This window comes from Staurois parvus, unplaced genomic scaffold (assembly GCF_062004578.1).
Source record: "Staurois parvus isolate SC_StPar_1 unplaced genomic scaffold, SC_StPar_1.0 ptg002140l, whole genome shotgun sequence".
Lineage (NCBI taxonomy): Eukaryota > Metazoa > Chordata > Amphibia > Anura > Ranidae > Staurois > Staurois parvus.
Window position 1 is genome coordinate 4,907,013 of NW_028319936.1, and position 19,896 is coordinate 4,926,908.

General features: G+C 40.6%; 1 protein-coding gene across 11 annotated transcripts in view; it reads right to left on the reverse strand.

Annotated features, from left to right (window-relative positions):
- The window catches only part of KDM6A (lysine demethylase 6A), a 212,446-nt gene that overhangs the window by 22,290 nt on the left and 170,260 nt on the right, over positions 1–19,896 (reverse strand). For 9 of the 11 annotated variants that reach the window (XM_089665149.1, XM_089665148.1, XM_089665146.1 and 6 more), the window contains 4 exons: positions 16,217–16,365; positions 13,432–13,546; positions 3,020–3,207; positions 2,571–2,712 (listed from right to left, as the gene is read on the reverse strand). In XM_089665149.1, the coding sequence (XP_089521275.1) occupies positions 2,571–2,712; positions 3,020–3,207; positions 13,432–13,546; positions 16,217–16,365 (594 nt within the window). Of the gene's footprint in view, positions 1–2,566; positions 2,713–3,019; positions 3,208–13,431; positions 13,547–16,216; positions 16,366–19,896 lie in introns of those variants that run through there. The other 2 variants (XM_089665151.1, XM_089665156.1) reach the window with 1 other exon arrangement.

A 19,896-nucleotide genomic window follows, 5' to 3' on the forward strand; every position in this document is an offset into this window, starting at 1 on the left:
AAGAAAAAAAAAAGAATGAAAGCACACCCATCCACGCACATGCAAACTCATACACACGTCCTGCACACATGTAAACTGTGATCACAAGCACACATATAAGGTACTGCAGCAAACGTCAGAGTGAGGAGCAATAATTCTAGCAGTAGACCACCGGTTTACTTGAAACTGGTAACCTGTAAACGTTTCTAAATCATTGCCTATTTTTAAGTACTGTAGGTTGTCACCATTCCACAGTTGTGAGCAATTTATAGCGTGACATGTTAGGTATCTATTTCCACAGTGTAACCTCATTTATATTTTATGCAAAAAAGTGGGGATAATAGTGTTTATGTGCACTAAAATTCATTGTGTATTTTTCCTAAAAATCTGCATTTGATAAATTGCTGCACAAATATCACAAGGCATAAAAATTGCAACATGTATTTTTTCAGGGTCCTTGCTTTGAGAAAATGCATAATGTTTTGGGGATCCAAGTAATTTTCTAGTTTAAAAAAAAAAAATGCTAATTTTTATATGTGGGAAATGTCATAATTGGCTTAGACAGCTAATGGTGAAAAATGAAAGAAAAAAAAAAGGGGAGAACTGAGGCCTGAACACCACCTTTTTCTGATATAGAACATGGAAAGGTTCTGTGCAGAAAAGTGAAGCCAGCGCCGATACCCTGCAAGCTGAATAAATGGCAACCATTAAGACAACTTTACGCATAAGGCCGGCCATTCGTTATACAATTTTCTTTTAGATTTACCAAAAACGTATAATATGAGGTCAAACCTAAACACTTTCAATTTGTATGCAGTCAAGCAGGTCCTTGCACTACGTAGTTGAAAGTAAATCTAAAGGAAATTTAACAAGAAAATTATATAATGTATAGCCAGGCTATGAGGAGCGCCAAGGTGATCTCTCAAACAGGCTCAAAAGGAGAAATTTAGATCAAAATAAAGTTCCATAGAGACAAAGGAGGGCATACAGATGAAACAATCCATGTAACACTGAGCACAAAGGCTTTTTCCATAGAATGAGTGCAATAGGCCTTCAAAACAGAACAGCCAACATTGAAATCTTTTAAAATTTCTGCTCCATGGGCTAACTGCTGTGTGATGTACTTTGGTGGAAATACCAAAACACCTTCTCCAGGTGAGCCTAATTAGAATACATTTAGCAATTTTAGGCAAAAAGGACTCTTGGAGCTATAACTTCAAATCAGTGTGCATCACGCCTGCCCACTGTGTTCTGCCTGTCTTGAGACAGCCCTGGACCTTGAGATTCCTTCCTGAGAGGACTAGTCCACAGAGAATTTACAATCCACTATAGCTTCCTCTCCTTATCTCATCTTGAGGATGTTTCTCCGATGCATTACCCCCTAGCATGAAAGGGGGTCAAAAGAGACAGCCCACAACTGCAAAAGAGGTGTTCCAAACTAGTGAGAACCCTAAAGAGCTGGTCTGGAAATGGCTTAAATGCCTAGCTAGACACATATTTGGCAAGACACTATGCAATTTACCAATACTTACTGTGTCCTGGGGACAATGAGCTGTAGGTTGCTGCAGCTGTGCAGGGGCTGTGCCTCAGTATAGCTAAACTCCTGGACTTGTAGCTGCCCTGTGTTAACCAGGACTACCACACGCTAGTGTAGAGGCAGTCACCAGTCCATGCTGCAGGGTCAGAAAGGTCAACTGTCACCCCTCAGCTGGAGTGCTCTTCAAGGACTTTGTTACCCTCCAGGGGGATTCACTACTTTGCACTTGTAAAGAACTCTTCTAGTGAGGTCACCAGATAGACAGTAACTCAAAGACTGCTGGCTGCAAGATCCAGCGCCGACTGGAAACATTACAGGCTGTCCCCACTCATACATGTGGAGTCTGGGTACAGTCCCCTCTTGGCCACAGGCTGTAGGGTGACTGATGAAGATGAAGCCTTTTCCCACCCTAGCACAGGTCTTCAGAATAAGCCATAAAACAGGGGACTAAAGCCCACTAAAAGAGATCTTCAGAGACATCTGTAAGAACATACAGCAAAACACCTAAAGACACTAAACAAAAACTGTGAGGAGTTATGCATGGGTAGGGAATTCCTGTCTTTTTAGTCAGTTTCCATTCACCTGAGGGTGGCAGCATAACCCAAGTATCGTGAATATGAAGTAATGCATGTCCTGCAATGAACAATTAAAAATTTCTGGCAAGACAGCCATCATGGTAAAAAACAACCCCCCCCCCCCCCCCTCCAAAAAAAACCCCAAACACACACAAAGTAATGACAAAAGGTTGTGCAATTTAACTGGCTCATAGCTGAAAAGTAAAAATTGCTGGTCCATAATGGGTAAGCGTGGGAGCTGAAGTGGTAAATGCACTGAAATTATGTTGACAAGATTAATAGAAAGATAAGTTGCTAATAAGCTATTTTTGAGTGCAGGAAAACGGTACTGAAGTTTAAAAGAAATGTAAAACTTTTGAAAGTGTTGTGTTTTACATATAGAATAATTTTTTAAAGCTCGGAAAATTCAGTGAGCACAACTACAAAATGAAAAAGGCACATACATAAATACAATGAAGAAGAAAGAACTAACAACTTACTTTATCATTTCGAAGAGTTTGGGATCAGACACTTTGATGTTCCTTGCCATGTTCCAAGAGAGATGAACCATTGGTACTATAGATTTTACACATTGCAATTTATTCCATTCGTACCTTTCCACAGCTAGCTTATACTGGTAAGCTGAAAAAAAAAAAAAAGTAATGAAAAACCATACAAATGGCATCAGAATCACAAGTGGTGCAGGAACTGACCATCAGTTAAAGTACATAGCTACTAATGCTAGCCAGTAAACTTATCAATTGTACCAAAGTCACCATAAAGTTCACTAAAAATACAAACTGGATTGTAAGGACTGCTGCATTAAAATTAAATCTAGATAAATATCTGTATTGGGCACCCTTGCAAGCAACTGGTTTGTTTTAAATTAATTAGGAGTTTAATTTACCTTCTCATGAATAGTTTACTCTCATGTGAAGACTATACAAACCTGTAAGAGGGCCAACATTCCATGCAATGTTATTACACCAGCCGATTGCTTGAACCCAATGGACTGTTCCAGCATTTATCCAAACTAAATCCCCTGGTCTTTGAATGAACCTGTAAACTGGAACATTTGCTTCGTACAAGTCTTCAAGGTTGGGCCACCAGGATCCCAAAAGATAATTAATATTATTTCTGCAAAACATGTATACATACAAGTTCTTAAGTCATATGAACAAAACAACACAAAAAACCATATACTGGTGCAAATTATCTATTTCACTACTAATCACGTTTGTCAATTAGAAAAAAAAAAGCCCACAAGTTAAAGAGAAATAGAAAGGCTGGCAATGCTGGTCTTTTGGAATGCTTGCTGCCTGGCCAATGTCGTAATATCTTCTGAGTGATTTCAATAGCTACATGTTCCTTCTGGGTCAACATACTGTTAGAACTCATGATTTGCATACTTATTCTTGATCAGTGCTCAGAATTAGTTATCTGGTTATTAAGCTGATCCAAAGGCTTCTAAGAGATGTATTTGGATGTAACAGCCTACATATTCACAGTACAAGTTTTCTTTATTCATTTTTAGCTCAGATTGTCTGCATATTTGAGGTTGTACCAGCTTTACACTGTCATGCTCAACACCTTTGCAGGAATTGTGTATATAAAGAAAACGATTGATGGCAGAAGGGACCTCAAGGGACAGAGTGACAACTTTAAATATACGTAGGGTGCTTTGGGAGAGGAACCCCCAGGATCAATAGGGGGGGGGGGTGTTGTGATAGGGCTGCAGACTGTGACCATGTTTTATGTTCTACCCTAGCAACAAATCTTTTTTTTTTACCCATCATGTTTTGTGTCTGTGACAATGGCCACCAGTACCAACAGAGGGGTAATCTCCCCAGCAGGGACAGCAAGAAAAACTTGCCTGAGGGCTTATCCATTTACTGCTGTTGCATTATTGTTATACATTCTGGGTGTCCAGTGCGCTCATGTACCTTTAAGGAGGGTTGGGCTCCATCAGGTCCACCTGCCCTTAGTCTATCCATTAAATACATGTGCCTATACTATGGGCGCTCTTAAATATGTAGCGTTAGGAACTACAGAACACTGGGGTGCCGTGACGAGGTTCTGTAGCTTACGCATGTATTTACAAATGTGTGCTAACTAAACCCTTGTTTTTAACGTATATTGCTAGACAGGCAAATTCGTTTTGTTTGCAGGCTGGCTGGCAAGTTAGAGCTGGGAATTTTTCTTTTTTGTTGTTTGACTTATCCATTTACTAGTCTATCGAAATAGGAAAAAAAAATTGCCTCTACACACACTTAAAAAAAAAACAAAAAAACTTGAAGATATGCGTAATCACTTTCTTACTGGGCTAATACTGACATTCCTCTCCAACATGTAAAAATCTGCATTTTTTGTTAAAATATTACTTGGCATTCATTTTAATTAGGTGAGTACAATATATTTTGCCTGATAATTTTAATAAACGGAATTACGCTATTTGAACCCTCTCTTCGCTTCTTATGAGTACCTACATCTTATGTACACTCAAGTTGGTAAGTGAGGTAGATCACTGGTGGGGAGCACAGTGTGTTAATAAGCACTTTTTAAGAAGAATACAGCACAGATACAGTTTAAAGGGACTGCAATGTTTTGCACATTTATGGGCTTTGAATTGTACAGTATGACACTACTTATATATTTGTGTAGTTATGATTAGGCAGCGCTTAACTACACCTATTTAGTTCTATGAGGGACAGTACCCTATGTAGTAGCAGCAGCCTTTTTCTCTGATTAAAAAATACTTCTGTTTCTAGTTATGATTTTATTTGCTTTGGATTTAAGTTATGATAGCTTGCAGAGTCACATACTGAGGTTTATTTATCTTTTGAGGCACATAGTAACTGCATAAAAGGAATTTTATACTTACCCAAGCACAGGTTTTAAGGGTGTTTTTAAAACAGGTTAAAACCTCATGCAGCAGACTCTCACCCACCAAAAGGAAGTGTCCTCTGTGGCTTAAACATCTGCTTAGTAAAACTTCATAAAAGTATGGAATGAAAGAGTCAACAGCCTTACAAACTACATTTGCCTTTAGACCATAAGCTTGAGAGTTAAACTGATGCTTGAAAGCTACCTTCTTTGGGCCTTGCAGAACACAGACGAACAGCTGCAGTCAACTTCAGGTAATACTTGATAGCACGAACGACATCAGAGGTATGAAGAAGCTTGTCCCCTGGTGTCTGTTTAGGATAGGATGGCAACACATTGTCCTGTTTGTGATGCAACAAAAACTACCTTAGGTAAAAAGGATGGCTGAGGCCATAGAACCATCTCATCACAGTGAACCACCAGGAACGGTTCCTTGCAGGAAAGAGCAACCAATTTCGAAACACTGAGCCATAATGGCAACCAAAAAACAACCTTCAGTCAGAAGGGCTAAAGGTAAATCCCACATGGGTTCAAAACACAGATTTCCACAATAGAAAAGTATCAAGTTGAGGTCCCACAAACTGAACAAAGTCTTAATAATACAAGTGACGTATTGCACAAAAGGCAAGCACCAAGAAATGTGAGCCAATTGGTCTCTGAAAAAGGACCACCAAGGCCAAAATCTGTTCCTTGATCATAGTCAAGACCAGTTCCATCTCAACTGAGAAAAGCCAGGATGTGATCCACAACACACTTGCGAGGATGAAATCCCCTAGCCTCTCAACAAGCAAAATATATGAGTTCCAAGTTCCGTGATACATCTTCCTTGAAGTCACCTTCCTAGCCTTCAGCAGGGTAGGAATGACCAAATCAGGACCCGACTTCAACAGTCATCATACTGAATGGATCCAGAAGGGTCCAAAGGTCATTCACCAGATCCTTCCAGAGTACCACATTCTCTTGAGCCAAGTCAAGGAAATCAGAATCACCGGAATTCCTTCTTGAATCCAGCAAAGCAGAATTCAATTCTGCAAGTTAGAAGCTAAGACGGGAAGGCATAAATTAAGGAAAACTGGTCTCATGGTATCACCAGAGCACCCACCACAAACACTCCAGGAACCCTGGTCCTGAAGACGAACCTGTCCAACTTCATATTGAATCTGAACACTAGAAGATCCATATCTGGGAATGTAGACTGCAGACAGATAAAGCGGGGATATGACATTTTGCCCAAAACAGGATGAGATCAATTTTTTTCTGGAGGAGCTTGACTTCTGGTGCCTCCTTGATTTACGTACACCACCCACCAGGGCACTGTCCATGATTGAACCCTTACAGGGAGGCCCTTCAGCAGCAATTACCAGCAGGCCAAAATGGATGTGAAATGGCAACAATCTCTTCTGTGGTGACCTAATCCCTGGATCCAAGAGATTGTCCATAACTCGAGCCCAGCCCACTAGGCTGGTGTCCTTCATCAAAATCCTCCAGAACAGAGGAAGAAAAGATTTTTTCCATCTCCAGCATCCATAAGGAGATCCATCAGTCCAGAGATAACTCAATGCTGGACAGTAACAACATTTGATAATCTCAATGACTGTGACCTCCTGTCCCATATCATTAAAACATTCCTTTGGAGGGGCCTGACACTAAATTGGGCAAGGGGCACTGCCTTGAAGGAGGTTACAATCTTTCCCAGAACCACTATGATAAAGCGAAAAGAGGGATTTAGTCCTCAGAGAGAGTCCACAATAGCCTAGAGGGAGGAACACTCTTCTTTGGACGGTATCCAAGGTCAGACACAGGTATTCAAACCTCTGGCTTGGACTAAGGCCACCTTCTGAAAATTCAGAACCCATCTGAACCTCTCCGGAGTGTGCACAATGTGAGATGCATTGATCTCCATTAGCTAAGCACATTTTTTCCTCAGAAGAAAGTCGCTCAAGTACCCTAAAATACTAGTACCCAGGGCATGCAGGAGCCTTGTGGGCAGGAAGAGGATCTTGGAGAACACTCTGGTAGCTGCGGACAGGTCCAATGGCAGGGCCACAAATTCAAAGTGGTGGTCCCCCACTGCAAAAACCTTTGGCGAGGTGTAAAGATTGGAATATGCAGATAAGCATCCTTAATGTCCTGCCGGAGAGAGCCAATCACTGACCACATTGATTCCATCCTGATCTTCTGTACAGGGAGGAACTTTTTGAGTCTCTTGAGATCTGGAATGGGACAAACATCGATGCTCAGTTTTGAAAGTGTGAAACAGTTTGAGGGGAAAAAAAAAAAAATGCAAAATCTCTCAGCCCTTGGGAGAGAAGTTGATCAAGAGCTCAAAAAACATTTTCTGTGAAACTGGCTTTTTTTGAGTGGTAACAGGGTGCTCACTTTTCGGATTTAATAATCCAAAGCAGGAGAAAACAATATATTCCCTTAAAAGGGTAAACGTTCCATATGCTTCTTGCAAGATAACTCCACTGATCAACACTTCAGCCATAAAACCCTGCGCATGTGTACAGACAAGACCCCATAACCAAGGAAGTTCTTGAATGGAGGTCATCAAGATGTCCAACAAGAAGCTAAGAGCACGTAGGAAATCTTCCAGGTTTCTTCTTGTTTTGATATCTCCACTAGTAGGACCCCTCTATCATTATGGCAGGCCCAGACCTTAAGACTTTACACATGCCCACACACATAATTGCCAGCTTTAGAGCAGCCCTCACAGACCCAAATACTGGGTCCTCATCCACTGGACAAGTGAGGGTCTTGATGAGATAAACTGCTAGATCCACCGAAGGCATACTCTATTTACTTAGTGAACTCCCTTTTCATTTGGTTTTGTCATAAGAACCTTTTTGGCGGAATGCATACCTTGTCAGGGTGTGCCCAGTCCATATACAGGATGTAGTAGTGGACACCACAATCCAAAACCTTTAACCTTAGACAAAAAAAAAAAATACTCTGACCCTTGGGTTCGTCAGGAATAGATTTCTCAGATGAGGAGTCTTCCTTGGCCCCTTTGACCAGATACTGCTCTACCCCATTACCTCATACACACATGGTTCCATTACCTCATACACACATGGTTCCACTACATCAAGAGGAGAGGGTGGAGCAGAGAGGAAATGGTTTTATTTGCGACCAAGGCAGTCCAAGCCTGGCAATATTCCAGATTACCAGCAGAGACTACCTCAGGGCACTCAACAGATCACCAGCTGCAGGACCTCCTGGGGTTTACACACACTAATGGCTGCTACAGCAGGAAAGATTGTGTTAACCTGACAAGCCAACCGCTGCCTGTCAGAAGTATAGGCAAAGTACAGAAGACTCCAGAGTGCTGATCAAGATCTGGAAATGCAAGATGTGTGCAAGAAAAAACTGGGTGCTGCAAAGAGGGCCTAATCGGAGATAAACCATTAATTAACATTTTGACAAAGGAAAGCAAGGCCAGAGGTTTTTGAAGGAAAAAAAAAAAAGAAAAATGGACAAGACCGAAATCTGTCCTTTCAGAGTGCCTAACACCAAGTTCTGACTAATTCCTGATTGTAGGAAGGCCAAAATGTGCAGACACAGAGTAATCTCTGGGACTGAAAGTGCCTGTGTTCACAGCAAGAAAAGAAGGATTCACAGGTACCATAACAGATCCTCCTGCAAGTGGTATTTCCTACTTTCAGCAAGGCAGGAAGAAAACTCAGAGCCCCTTTGTCCTTTAAAACCTGTGTTTCAACAGCCATGCAGTTAGAGCTAGTGATCGAGAAGCAGTATGGAATAGAGGGCGCTGAGACAACAGGTCTGGTCTTTAGGGAAGAGGTCAAGTGTTAACTAGTATTCCAAGTACATGGTTCTTCTGGGTCAGTTTGGTGCAATGGAATAATTTGTTTATTTTCTCTCTCTATTTTGTGGAGCAGGTAGGGAGGGAAGGCTTAGATTAGTCTGAACAGAGACCTGTTTATTATCAAGGCATCCAATGCCAGTTCTAGAGGAACTTTGGTCTTGACTACAAATTGGGGTAATTTTTCATATCAGTTTGAAGGTGTCAGGTCCATTCCTCTTGGTCCACGCGGTAATGGCCAAGTTAGACTGCCTTCAAGTTGTCCACTCCTGTGATGCCGACAGCTCAGATCGATGGGTAGTGTCTACATCCATGAGGCTTTGGAATTCTGTGCATGGATGGACAAGAGCATAAGTAAATTGGGAGAAGGAGCATGTTTTTAACAAGATCTGTCAGAGAGGTCTCAAATTAACTTGGGTGAATGGACCAGGCTCGAAAGAGGCTACCATAAGACGTTAGAACTCTCATGGATCTCACGAGGGAAGTGTCTTTAACCTCAAGTCCTGAATGTTTATTCTCTGGAAGGAATACTTTTGCTTGGTATGTGTCCAGGATCATACTAAAGTATTCCAGGTACAGAGAAGGCTTAAGCGTGGATTTTTGGAAGTTGATCACCCAACCAAAAGAATTAAGTATTTGAATAGTCCGGTGGATATTTGCAGAAAGCTGTAGGAGAGAGAAGTCCTTTAAGATAAAGTCGCCTAGACCTGTGATATGGATGCCCTGATTTCTTAGGAGGGGAAACGGAATGAAAGTACCTTTGTGAATATCCTGAGAGGAGAGGATAGGCCAAATGGCATTGTGACAAACTGGAAATGATTGTCTCTTACTGCACAGAGTAGAAAGCACTGACAGAATGGATAAATGGGAATATGCAGACAGTCAGTATAGATGCCTACAGATGCAATAACTGTTTTGGATCTTATGCAAAATAGTGCAATTGGTTGAGGGATTTTAGGTCCAGAATAGGTGAAATATCACAGTTGGGCTTTGGAGCCTACTTAAAATAATCCTTTGAACCTTTCCTGTTGGGTTACTGGCACAAAAAAGCGCATTCTGCAAATCTGACTGTTCATGGGCAAATTTTGGTTGATTTGAGAGAAGAAAGCAGTGAAGAGGTAGAGTTCTGAACTTTAACTTTACACCCCTTTGAAACCAGAGACTGCACCCCTGGGTTTGGGATGTTTATGACCCAGAGAAAAGCAAACTGTAATAGATGTCTCAATGGGAAGAGGGCTTTGGGAAAGACTTGCTGGGCTATGTGGAACAAGTCTTAGGCTGAAAGGAAGGGTGGATCTGAAGTTGAAGCCTGGGTAAAGTGGTGAGGTACTCTTCATTTTGAAGAATTAGAGGCTCCTAAGGAGGGGGGGGGGGGTAAATGTTCTGCTGTAGAAGAAACACTTTCCTTCCTGGGACATGAATTTGTCAAGTTCCTAACCAAAGAGACATCCTTCTTCAAGTGGCATGCATGCATCTTCTACAGGCAGCTTCAGCTGACCAGGCCTTGAGCCACAAGATTCTGCATATGTGAATGGAGATTGGGATCATTCTGAAAATGTATGCCATTATCTGTTCAGACAGCTACACAAAACAACAGTGAAGGAGGTAATTGCTCCAATTGCTCAGTTAAAGCAATGCCCTGGAATACAGAACCATGCTGGTTGATTATTGCCCTAGTCAGTTAAACAGACAGAAATTACAACAATAGCTGGTTGCAGAACTGGACCTACAAATATAAGATAGCCTTCAAGTCTCAAGCTTCTTATCGGAACAATTTTTGTACAAAAGAGGGGTATTAAATTAAAATTCATAGAGATCCAATCCGTAAAATTTTCTTCCAGCAGAGGTCTGTTCGTGCGATGATTGGATCCTTCACATCACAGAACCTCTCCTCTTGTATTACAATCCTGTATACATCAGTGTCCTCAGTCTACCTGGCATATCACAATTCCCGAGTTCCCCCCCCACCTTTACATCAAAGGATTCCCTTCACAATAGTGTCCTCAGCCCCCCTATACATCACTCCACCTCTTCACAACAGTGTTCTGAACCCCCTTCACATTACCCCCTCTCCCCTCTTTCATTCACAGCAGAGTTCACAACCTCTCTTCACATCAACATTCCCCAACCCCATAGTAGTGCAATCTGCCCTACCTGCATCACATCACCCCCCTCCCCCACATACAGCAATATATTGTATCCCCCTTCACATTTGCGCCCCCCCCCCCTCACCTTTCACATCACCCCCTCTCCCTCCCAACACACAGCCATGAGGGAAGAGTGTCCTCTACCCTCATTCACATCACCCCCCACATGCAGCAGTGTCCTCTGCCCCCCTTCTAATCAACCCCATGCATCCTAGGAACCGATCCCCTGCTGGTTAGACTGAACACTTACTCTGGCAGCTCACTCTCTTGTCCAGTGCTGCTGTGCTTCCTGCTCTCTGCTTCAAGAACGGCAGCAGTAAAGGCTGGCAGAAAGAACTGGCTCCTAAATGGCATGACTCTGGCAGTCTGGATGGGACAGTGACTCGGTCCAGATCTGGGCCACGGTCTGCCATTTAGTGATGCCTTGAACATCTTCAATTGGTACAATGGGATGCTTGTTTTAAGACTGAGATGTCAGGATTAAGTAGTGGAATAGACCACTTTTCAGTTATCTCCTTTTCCACTGAATAGGACTCAACAATGATTTTTGGAAGTGTAAAAATCTTTTCTGGATTGACCCAACTGTCATAAATTATCCATTCTATTTGTTTATGAACAGAAAATTTCTTTAGCATGTCTCTTTGTTCCCTGAAGGGTCATGGCAAGATGGGAGAAAGTGAAGTGTGACAATATGGAGGCTTTTGCATACAGCAGAAGTGAGTATTTCCTTATTGGAAAGCACATTTCTTATATCAACTACATCGATAATTAACCGCCTACTTCTCAACTCACCCTAATTTTGCATACTGTATAAACTAGCCTCAAGCAAATGTATACAGAAAACTGCAGTCTGACTGAAGGAGACATTACCACATAGTAAAAACACTGGAATTAGATAATGTTTATTGTTAACGTTTTTTTTTTGCTCTGCATTTTGAAGAGGTAGAGGTTCCTGAAGAAGGGTGGTTTGAAACTTCCCCCTGTGGAAGAACCACTTTCCTAACTGTGACATGTTTGATGAATTTGTCAAGAGACCTAACCAAAGAGACGTACTCCTTCAAAGTACATACATGTGAGGAATCTTCTACAAGCAGTTACCACATCGATAATTACCTGCCTATTTCAAAACTCACCCTAATGTATAAACTAGCCTCAAGCAAATATAGGAAACAGCAGTCTGACTGAAGGAGACATTACCACATAGTAAAAACATATAAATGAGTAAATGTGTATTCATTGTTAATCTTTTATTTTGTTTAAAATGCATTTTCTAAAATAGTAAAAACAAGAGTTCAAAAATATGCACACAAATCTCTAGGCTATGAGTGCTAAACTGGCTCAAGGCAAAGTATGCTCACAGTATGGGAGCCAGTCAATCAATGAAGCGGTGAGCAGCATGGATGGTGCAAACTGGCATGCTTCACCATGAACTCAAGCTGTACGTATATGAATGCTGTTTGTTTGCACGTCCGCATATACTCCATAGTGGGAACACAGCCTCTAGGGTGACAACACTGGTCCTACTTAGGAATTTGTATAGGGAACATAGGAAACATTGTCAGAAGTTGTAACTGAGTAGGATCTCTAGGTTTACAAGGAAAAGGAAGAAAACCGAGAAAAACATGACAGCCAGAAAATTAGTAAGCGGTTTTATTTTATTTTTTTAAGTTTTGGGTTTAGATACAGTACGGAAGTACGTTTAGTCCCAACTTTCAAAAGTTAACTTTTTTTTCCACTGTATTAAAGATTTAAAAAACAGAGTGCACGGATTTCAATAAATCAACAGATCCATGGACACTCATTGTCAGAAAAGCACAATTATATTGTACCTCTACAATGCAAGAAACAGAATCTGCACGTAATAAATGAAATATGACACCATGCAGATAGAATTACAAATTCTATGAAGAAATAAAGTTTTTGTGATTTAACCAATATATCTGTGCTTTCCTAAACTATACAGCAAGAATAGCAATGTATAGAGGGCGCCCTTTTTGTTTAAATTTGGAAAAATGTTTCAAGTGAAGGTGCATCAAAGTGGTTTTAATATTAAATAAATTTGATATTAAACAGTTACAGGAAAGTCTAACCAAAGACCCAAATTGTGTGACCAGCCTTACAACAGCTTTTACAGGTAAAACCTATAGTTTAACAATTTGGGGTAGAACAGGGTTGCTGGACAGCAGGCAAACATTGATACTTCTGCTTTTCTTCTAGACTGTCCCCCACTACCTCCCCCAACTTCTTTTAAAATGTCCCTCACTACTTCCCTCTGGCATACAGAGATAGTTCTAGTACTTCCAGATATGGGGCACATTATATGACCATGCCTCATATAATGCAAAACCTGATTGAACTTCCAGTGGCTAGTAGCGAGCACTATAAAATCAGCATAGCAACCAGGTAGCTAGTGATTACAGTATGAAGTCAGCAATGGCAGCCCCTGTATTTCTCCACCAAGACAGCATTACTTTATGTACGCTATGTGTTTTAAGTGTTAATACTCACTTTTCACAAAAGTCATTCATTACACACCAGTATGACTCCGGGACCACAAACCATTCACAATCTCCAGGCCCAATATTTATATTCACAGAGCAAAAATTATTGTTCTCTTGATGACCTAAATGAGAGGAACAGAATAATAAACACCAGACCCATATACTTTATGGTAGCCTTTTAAGTAAACCATTTTACTTAAGCAATATATCAGCAAATACAATAAACCCAAGTATCTTAGTAGAGCAGAATGCAGTGATCAGTGCTGATCGACTACTGGTTATCAAGCATGTCCTTTTGACAAAAGCCAGTCATTGGACCCGCTTCTCTTGGACAGGCAGCTGTACGCACTTGTCTGAATGTCAGCCTATTCCTACCGAACCAGCGATATTCAGCTCATGTGTACCCCACATCGTTCTCCTGTGCAAAAGGTTGGAAAGTCCGAGCTAGAGAACCAGGAATGAAATTCTGATCACTAATTACTGGGGGGTCATATCACAGGGAGACCAACTAAAAAGTATATCCTCCCTGTTCAGTGCAAATTGGGCCGCATAGCCTCACAGAAGCTGAGCCTTTGACAGGGGAGGGCAGGACAGTTTGAAGCCATGCACCCTATAAAATGGGACCTCTCAAGTTGGCTTGTTCTAATTGAATCTATCATTTATTGCTGCCCCATGTGCACCAATCCAAACTTCTCATTAGATGGACTGCTCTATGGTATTTCAGGGAGTCCGGAAAACCTATGCTGCCACATTGTTTTAGAAGAGACAGTGAGCTCGGACTTAGCCTATGGGTTTTTTTGACCCATATGAACAAACCGAACTCTCCCCGTAATGGTTTGAGGGATGTTTTTGTAATCCTAATAGGGAGGACTTGTAGAAAATAGAGCAACCATGGAAGGATATTATGATGCTTACTATGGTCAGCTTTTATTCATTTATGTAAAACTTTAATTCCAAAAGGAAAACAGTTGCTGACTGCTTAAAGCGTAGTAGCTGGCTTTAATGTGTTATCCAAATATAAGTCATCTAAATCTGTTGGTGCATTTATGATTATTCTCTCCCCAGATTAACTGTGCTGTTTAACCAAAGGAGACACCCCAAAAAAACAAAAAAAACAAAAAAAACAAAAAACAAAACTTCTTACTGGACCACTAGGTGAAAATAAAGGAAAAAAAAACCCAAAAAAAACCCCAAAAACTAACAAAAGAATACAAATGCAGCCACCATATTAAAGAATTGGTAAGCTGCAATAAATTACGTTATTGGGCTCAAAATAGAACTATAGGCAAAATGTTTTTAGTTTTGGATAGAGAATAGGAAGGTTATAACCCCTGTCAGTATTTTGCCATCTGTGTCCTGGGGAGATTTACCTTCACTTTTTGTCCCAAAGCAGAAAGTGAGAGGAAATCCCCCCTAACGAATCACCAGAACTTGCATCCCCATTACAAGGTTTCCTATTACTTTGCTGGGGACAATCAAAAATTCGGTATTTTTTTTTTTACTTTTAAATCAGAATAGAGAGAGTGAATCTCCTTAACGGGGGCACAGACAGCAATAAAAACCTAATTGGTGTTCTAATCCCTCTCCACTTTATCCAAAACAAGTTTTGCCTTTAGTTATTTTTAAATACTGCTTTAACCACTTCCTGTCTGGACACTTTTACCCTCTTCCTGTCCAGGGCAATTTTCAGCTTTCAGCGCTATCACACTTTGAATGACAATTGCGCGGTCATGCAACACTGTACCCATATGAATTGTTTACCATTTTTTTGAGACAGATAAAGCTTTATTTTGGCGATATTTATTCACCGCTGGGATTTTTATTTTTTTTGCTATGTAAATGAAAAAGTCCAAAAATTTGAAAAAAAGTGTTTTTCTTATAAATTTAGCAAATATATAATCTTTCATCATAAATATTTGCCGAAATGTATTCCGTTATCTTTTTAGTACAAAAAAAATAAGCCAAATTAGTTTATAACCAAAAATTATCATTTTTAAACATTTTTTTTTACATTTTTATATTATTTGTTTGTTTTTTTTTACACATACTGTCACCCTAGCAGTACAGTGTCACCATGGCAATACTGTACTACTTGTGGGGGGTGACGTTTTTTTTTTTTCTTTTTCACAGTGATTGCTTTTACACTCATATAGGATGTAAAAACAATCATTTCTCTTTCTCTCTGTCTGCATTCTTGCAGCCATTCAGAACTACTGAGTGAGCAGTGATTGGTCCCAGCTTGTCACATGGTACAAGGCTGTTGTGAATAGCCTTGTACCATGTGACCTCTGTGATCATTCACAGATTTCACACGTAGTAAGGAATGATGTCCCAAGTGACATCTTGCTTACTACTTTGCATGTGATCACTGATTGGCCAATCAGCGATCACATGATCGGGACCTCATACAGAGGTCCCCGTCTGACGATTGGTGTTTCACTGTGTCCGGAGGACACAGCGGGCATCGGATCGCGGTGCTGCGCGCTCCCAGGGAGCACGCACAGCTAGAAATGGCGGGTGCCATTTATGAACGGCAACCCGCCCCTGGAGTGCCACCATCCTGCCGTTTATAAAACGGCAGGCGGACGGCAAGTGGTTAAGTTGGCCAACAAAAAGCATTTCATTCTAAACTTTCTACAATAATCCATAGCTACCTTATGCAATATTTTACTACTGCTAATCAGACAAAACAGTTTCCCTTTCCACAGTTCATAATTTAAATTATTCCAGAATATATAAATCTATAACAAACTCTTTAACAGCTGTTACTGAAATCATGTTATAGCACAAACCTGGTGTTCTGCTGCCTGGTACCTTCATATATAACTGTACGGTGTTCATTCCTAATATGGTGTGACCAATGTGACTCAGGAGATTTCCAGCTGACACCACACGTGCAAATGCTGGAAGTTTGGTCAGTTCATGTAGCTGTAATTTCCACCTTTGGGAAACAATTTTAAAAAGTAAAATGCAGATTGTAAAACCATAACTTACTAATGTAGGTTTAAATGAGTGTGGTTATTTTTTACCTTGTCTGAAAGTTATACAAAATATTTGATATTTTTGAAGGTTTATTGTTTGCATTTAATATAATCAAGCATTGAAGATAATCACAGATCCAATCTGACTAAATGTAAAGACTACACAAAACATCTATGCCACTACTATCCCTTTGTAGGGCTTATTTGCCTATATTGAAATACTAAGGAATCACTACCATCAAAAGAAAGAAATTTTGAGTCGCCTGTAAATTCCATTACATTCCCTTAGAACCCTACACACAAATGCTCAGTTTTGTAGCAATCAATGCAGAGTAACAAGGAGAGTTAGGTAGGGTGTCCTGTGTCCAGCTCTGCACTCCAAAATATGGAATTGTAAAGTACAGCACACAGGCAACTTATCCATACACCATGGGATGCCCCCAAGCAATGAACACAAGGGTAGGCAACAGCTAGGTCCATAAACAACAGCAGTTAAGGACTCCAGTCCCCTTGCAAAGTCCGAAGGAAAGGACACATAGGAAATCAGTTTGTCTAATGGATGCAGTAGCTTTTAGGCACACTAACGGCTCGGACTACTTCCAGGCAATGTAGAGAGTCTTCCTTTGGATGCTTAGGAGCAGGACACAAGGATGGCAGAAAAATTTCCTCACTGAGATGGAACACTGAAACCACCTTTAGAAAAAAGAAAAGTCTTGGGTGTATTACAACCTTGTGATTGTGAAGTATGGGGAAATACTCTGCAGGAAAGGGTCAGCAGTTCAAAGACATATTTGTCACACATGATGGAAACCAAAAAAAGGCACTCTGGCTGGCAAGGATCTAATGTACTATCTGTGATGGGATCAAAGGGTGCAAGGCAGAACCAAAATTAAGATACCAGGAAAGCAGTGGGTTCTTCAAAGGGGGCCTGCCATGTTAAAAATCTAGAATATAGGTTTTTACATAAGAATGTGAAGTCAAAGGCCTTTGAAAAAAAGATTGATAAAACAGATACCTATCCTTTATGGGAGCTAAGAGCTAGATTCTGGTCAAGACCTGTTTGCAGGAAGGCCAGAATGCAAGAGACAGTAACGTCTGGGACTGACACTGACTGTGTCAACACCAGGTAAAGCAAAATTTACAGATAACATAATAAATCTTCCTAAATATAACTTTTCTTGCTTTCAGCAAGGTCTTCGCAGACTCAGAAACCCCTCTATACTTTTAAGACCTGGGTTTCAACAATCATGCCTGAAGCAGGATGGTATAAAAGGTCTTGAGATAGCAGATCTGACCTGTTGGGAAGAGGCCAGGGGTCGTCTGCAAGAAGTTAGAGTATGTCTATGTACCAAGTTCTGGGCCAGTAGAATCACCATCTTCCTCTCACTCTATTTTGTGGAGCTGGTGAGACAGAATGGTTAGTGATGGGAAGGCATAGATTCTACTGAACTGAGGTCAGGGGAAAACTAACCCAAAGACAGATTTAGAACATCCTTGTTCTCTGGATACAAACAGAGGTAGCATGTTATATCTGAAGCATGGGATGTCAACATCTGGAGACCCCTTTTTTTTGGTATAGACTGAACACATCTGGCTGAAGAGACCATTCCCCTTGATCCAAGTAGTGGTGGCAGAGATAATTCACCTACCAGTTGCCCATTCCTGGGAAGTGGACTGACAGTGACTTTCTGCTTATGATATTGTGCTCCCTTAAAGATTGATATAAGCCACTGTGGGGGCACTGTCTGACTGATCTCGAACTGGATGTCCCTAAAGAAGTGAGTCCCTGTGCTAAAGAGGGACAACTGACTGCTCAAGTTGATGGAGAGTTTGGTCTCTTCTCTTGATCATGTTACTTGAACGGTCAAACTGGAAGAATCCTTCCCAGCCTGACAGACTTGTGTCTTTTGAAAAAATGTTCCAATTGCAGGGAAAGAAAGATTTTCCTATTGGTAGAGTTGAAGTGATTATCTACCAGTACAAACATGTTTTTTATTGGGTGGATGGGAGAACCTGTAGATCTTGTGTTTTCCATGTTGACAGAATATTTAGTCTGAGACTTCTTGAGTGGGATCAGGTGAAAGGTACTGCCTCATAGGAGGCATCAAGCAGACATCTTCATTGAAAAGGAAACAGCCCCTGAGAAAGTCATTCAGACAAAACTAATGTTTTGGGTGGGTTTCCAGGGTCGTCATCAAGCTTGGATGCTTTTGAGCTGCCGGAGTTGCCTTGTTTGTGGTGCCAGAGTGTGAGCCATAACGTTTTGAGGTATTTATGACATGCTGCCTGTTAGGGTAAACTTTTATTTTTTTAATAAAAAAAAACCAAAAAAAAAAAAACCCTTTTTAAGTGGTACTTCACTATTGTTAGCCTCTTTCATGCATGTGGAATTTTCATCTTGATACATCCATCCATAATCCGGATTTGTATGTGGATGATTAAAAAAAAAAAATTTCAGACCTTTCAGTAATCTTGGGGTTGATTGTGACTGTGAGCTGCTCTCCTATGGGTTAATCACTGGATATTTTTGATTTCCACTTTTTCAGCACAACAGTGGCAGGAAGATTTTCATTTGTACCTTGGGTGTCTAATCAAAGATTTGTAGATATTTTATGATGGATGCTGTGTGATGTTCTGTTATTTTAACATGTTTATATTTGCACATTTTAAATAAGCACTCCATTGCTACTGATTTGACATTGCATTTTTATATTTTATGAGGTAGCTGCCAATTTATCTTTATTAGTTTTCTATACTTATTGTTTGGATGCAGCACATACATTTTGTAATTTAATAAACCAGTGAAGCTGGTTTCTCTGGTAAGGAGAAGAAGATGAGGGCACCTTCAGACACTAGCAAAAAAGACTTACAGAGTGGAGTAGGCTTATAGCAGAGGTGTCCCAGGTGGTGTGTCCTAAAAAGCTTGTCCAGTCACTTAGTTGTATGAGCCTGTAACCCCTGCTGTATGAATATGTTGGCTGTGTTCTGTACTATAAGATTAAGAATAGCCTCTTCTCTTAGGCAGGGTATATACACAGTGAGTTTTATTTTTTTTCATTCAGCTACTGTGTTGAATGAAAAAATTCACAGACCCCTGCATCAAAACACAGCGATATGGATGCAGAGATCTCCACTGCTGCTCTATTGCATTTCTGACAGTGGGGACTCCCCACCCCCCAGTCAAAACACATTGATCAGCGCTGCATTCATTGATTGAATACTGGTTTTCCAGCAGCACCATTCAACAGAAGCCAGCCGAATGACTGACTCAAATTGAACAGACAGCAGTACACACAAACGGGATATACGGACAGTTCAGCCAGTTCATGTATACAAGCTTTTATCTGTATCTGCTAGATCTTTCAATTAAACCTGTCACAAACCTTGGAGATTAAAACATATGTTGAAATAAATGCATAGCATATGATGAAAATAAACAAAAAAAGGTTACCATCAGTGAAGATAAAATGAAAAAAGAAATTGTACAGTAC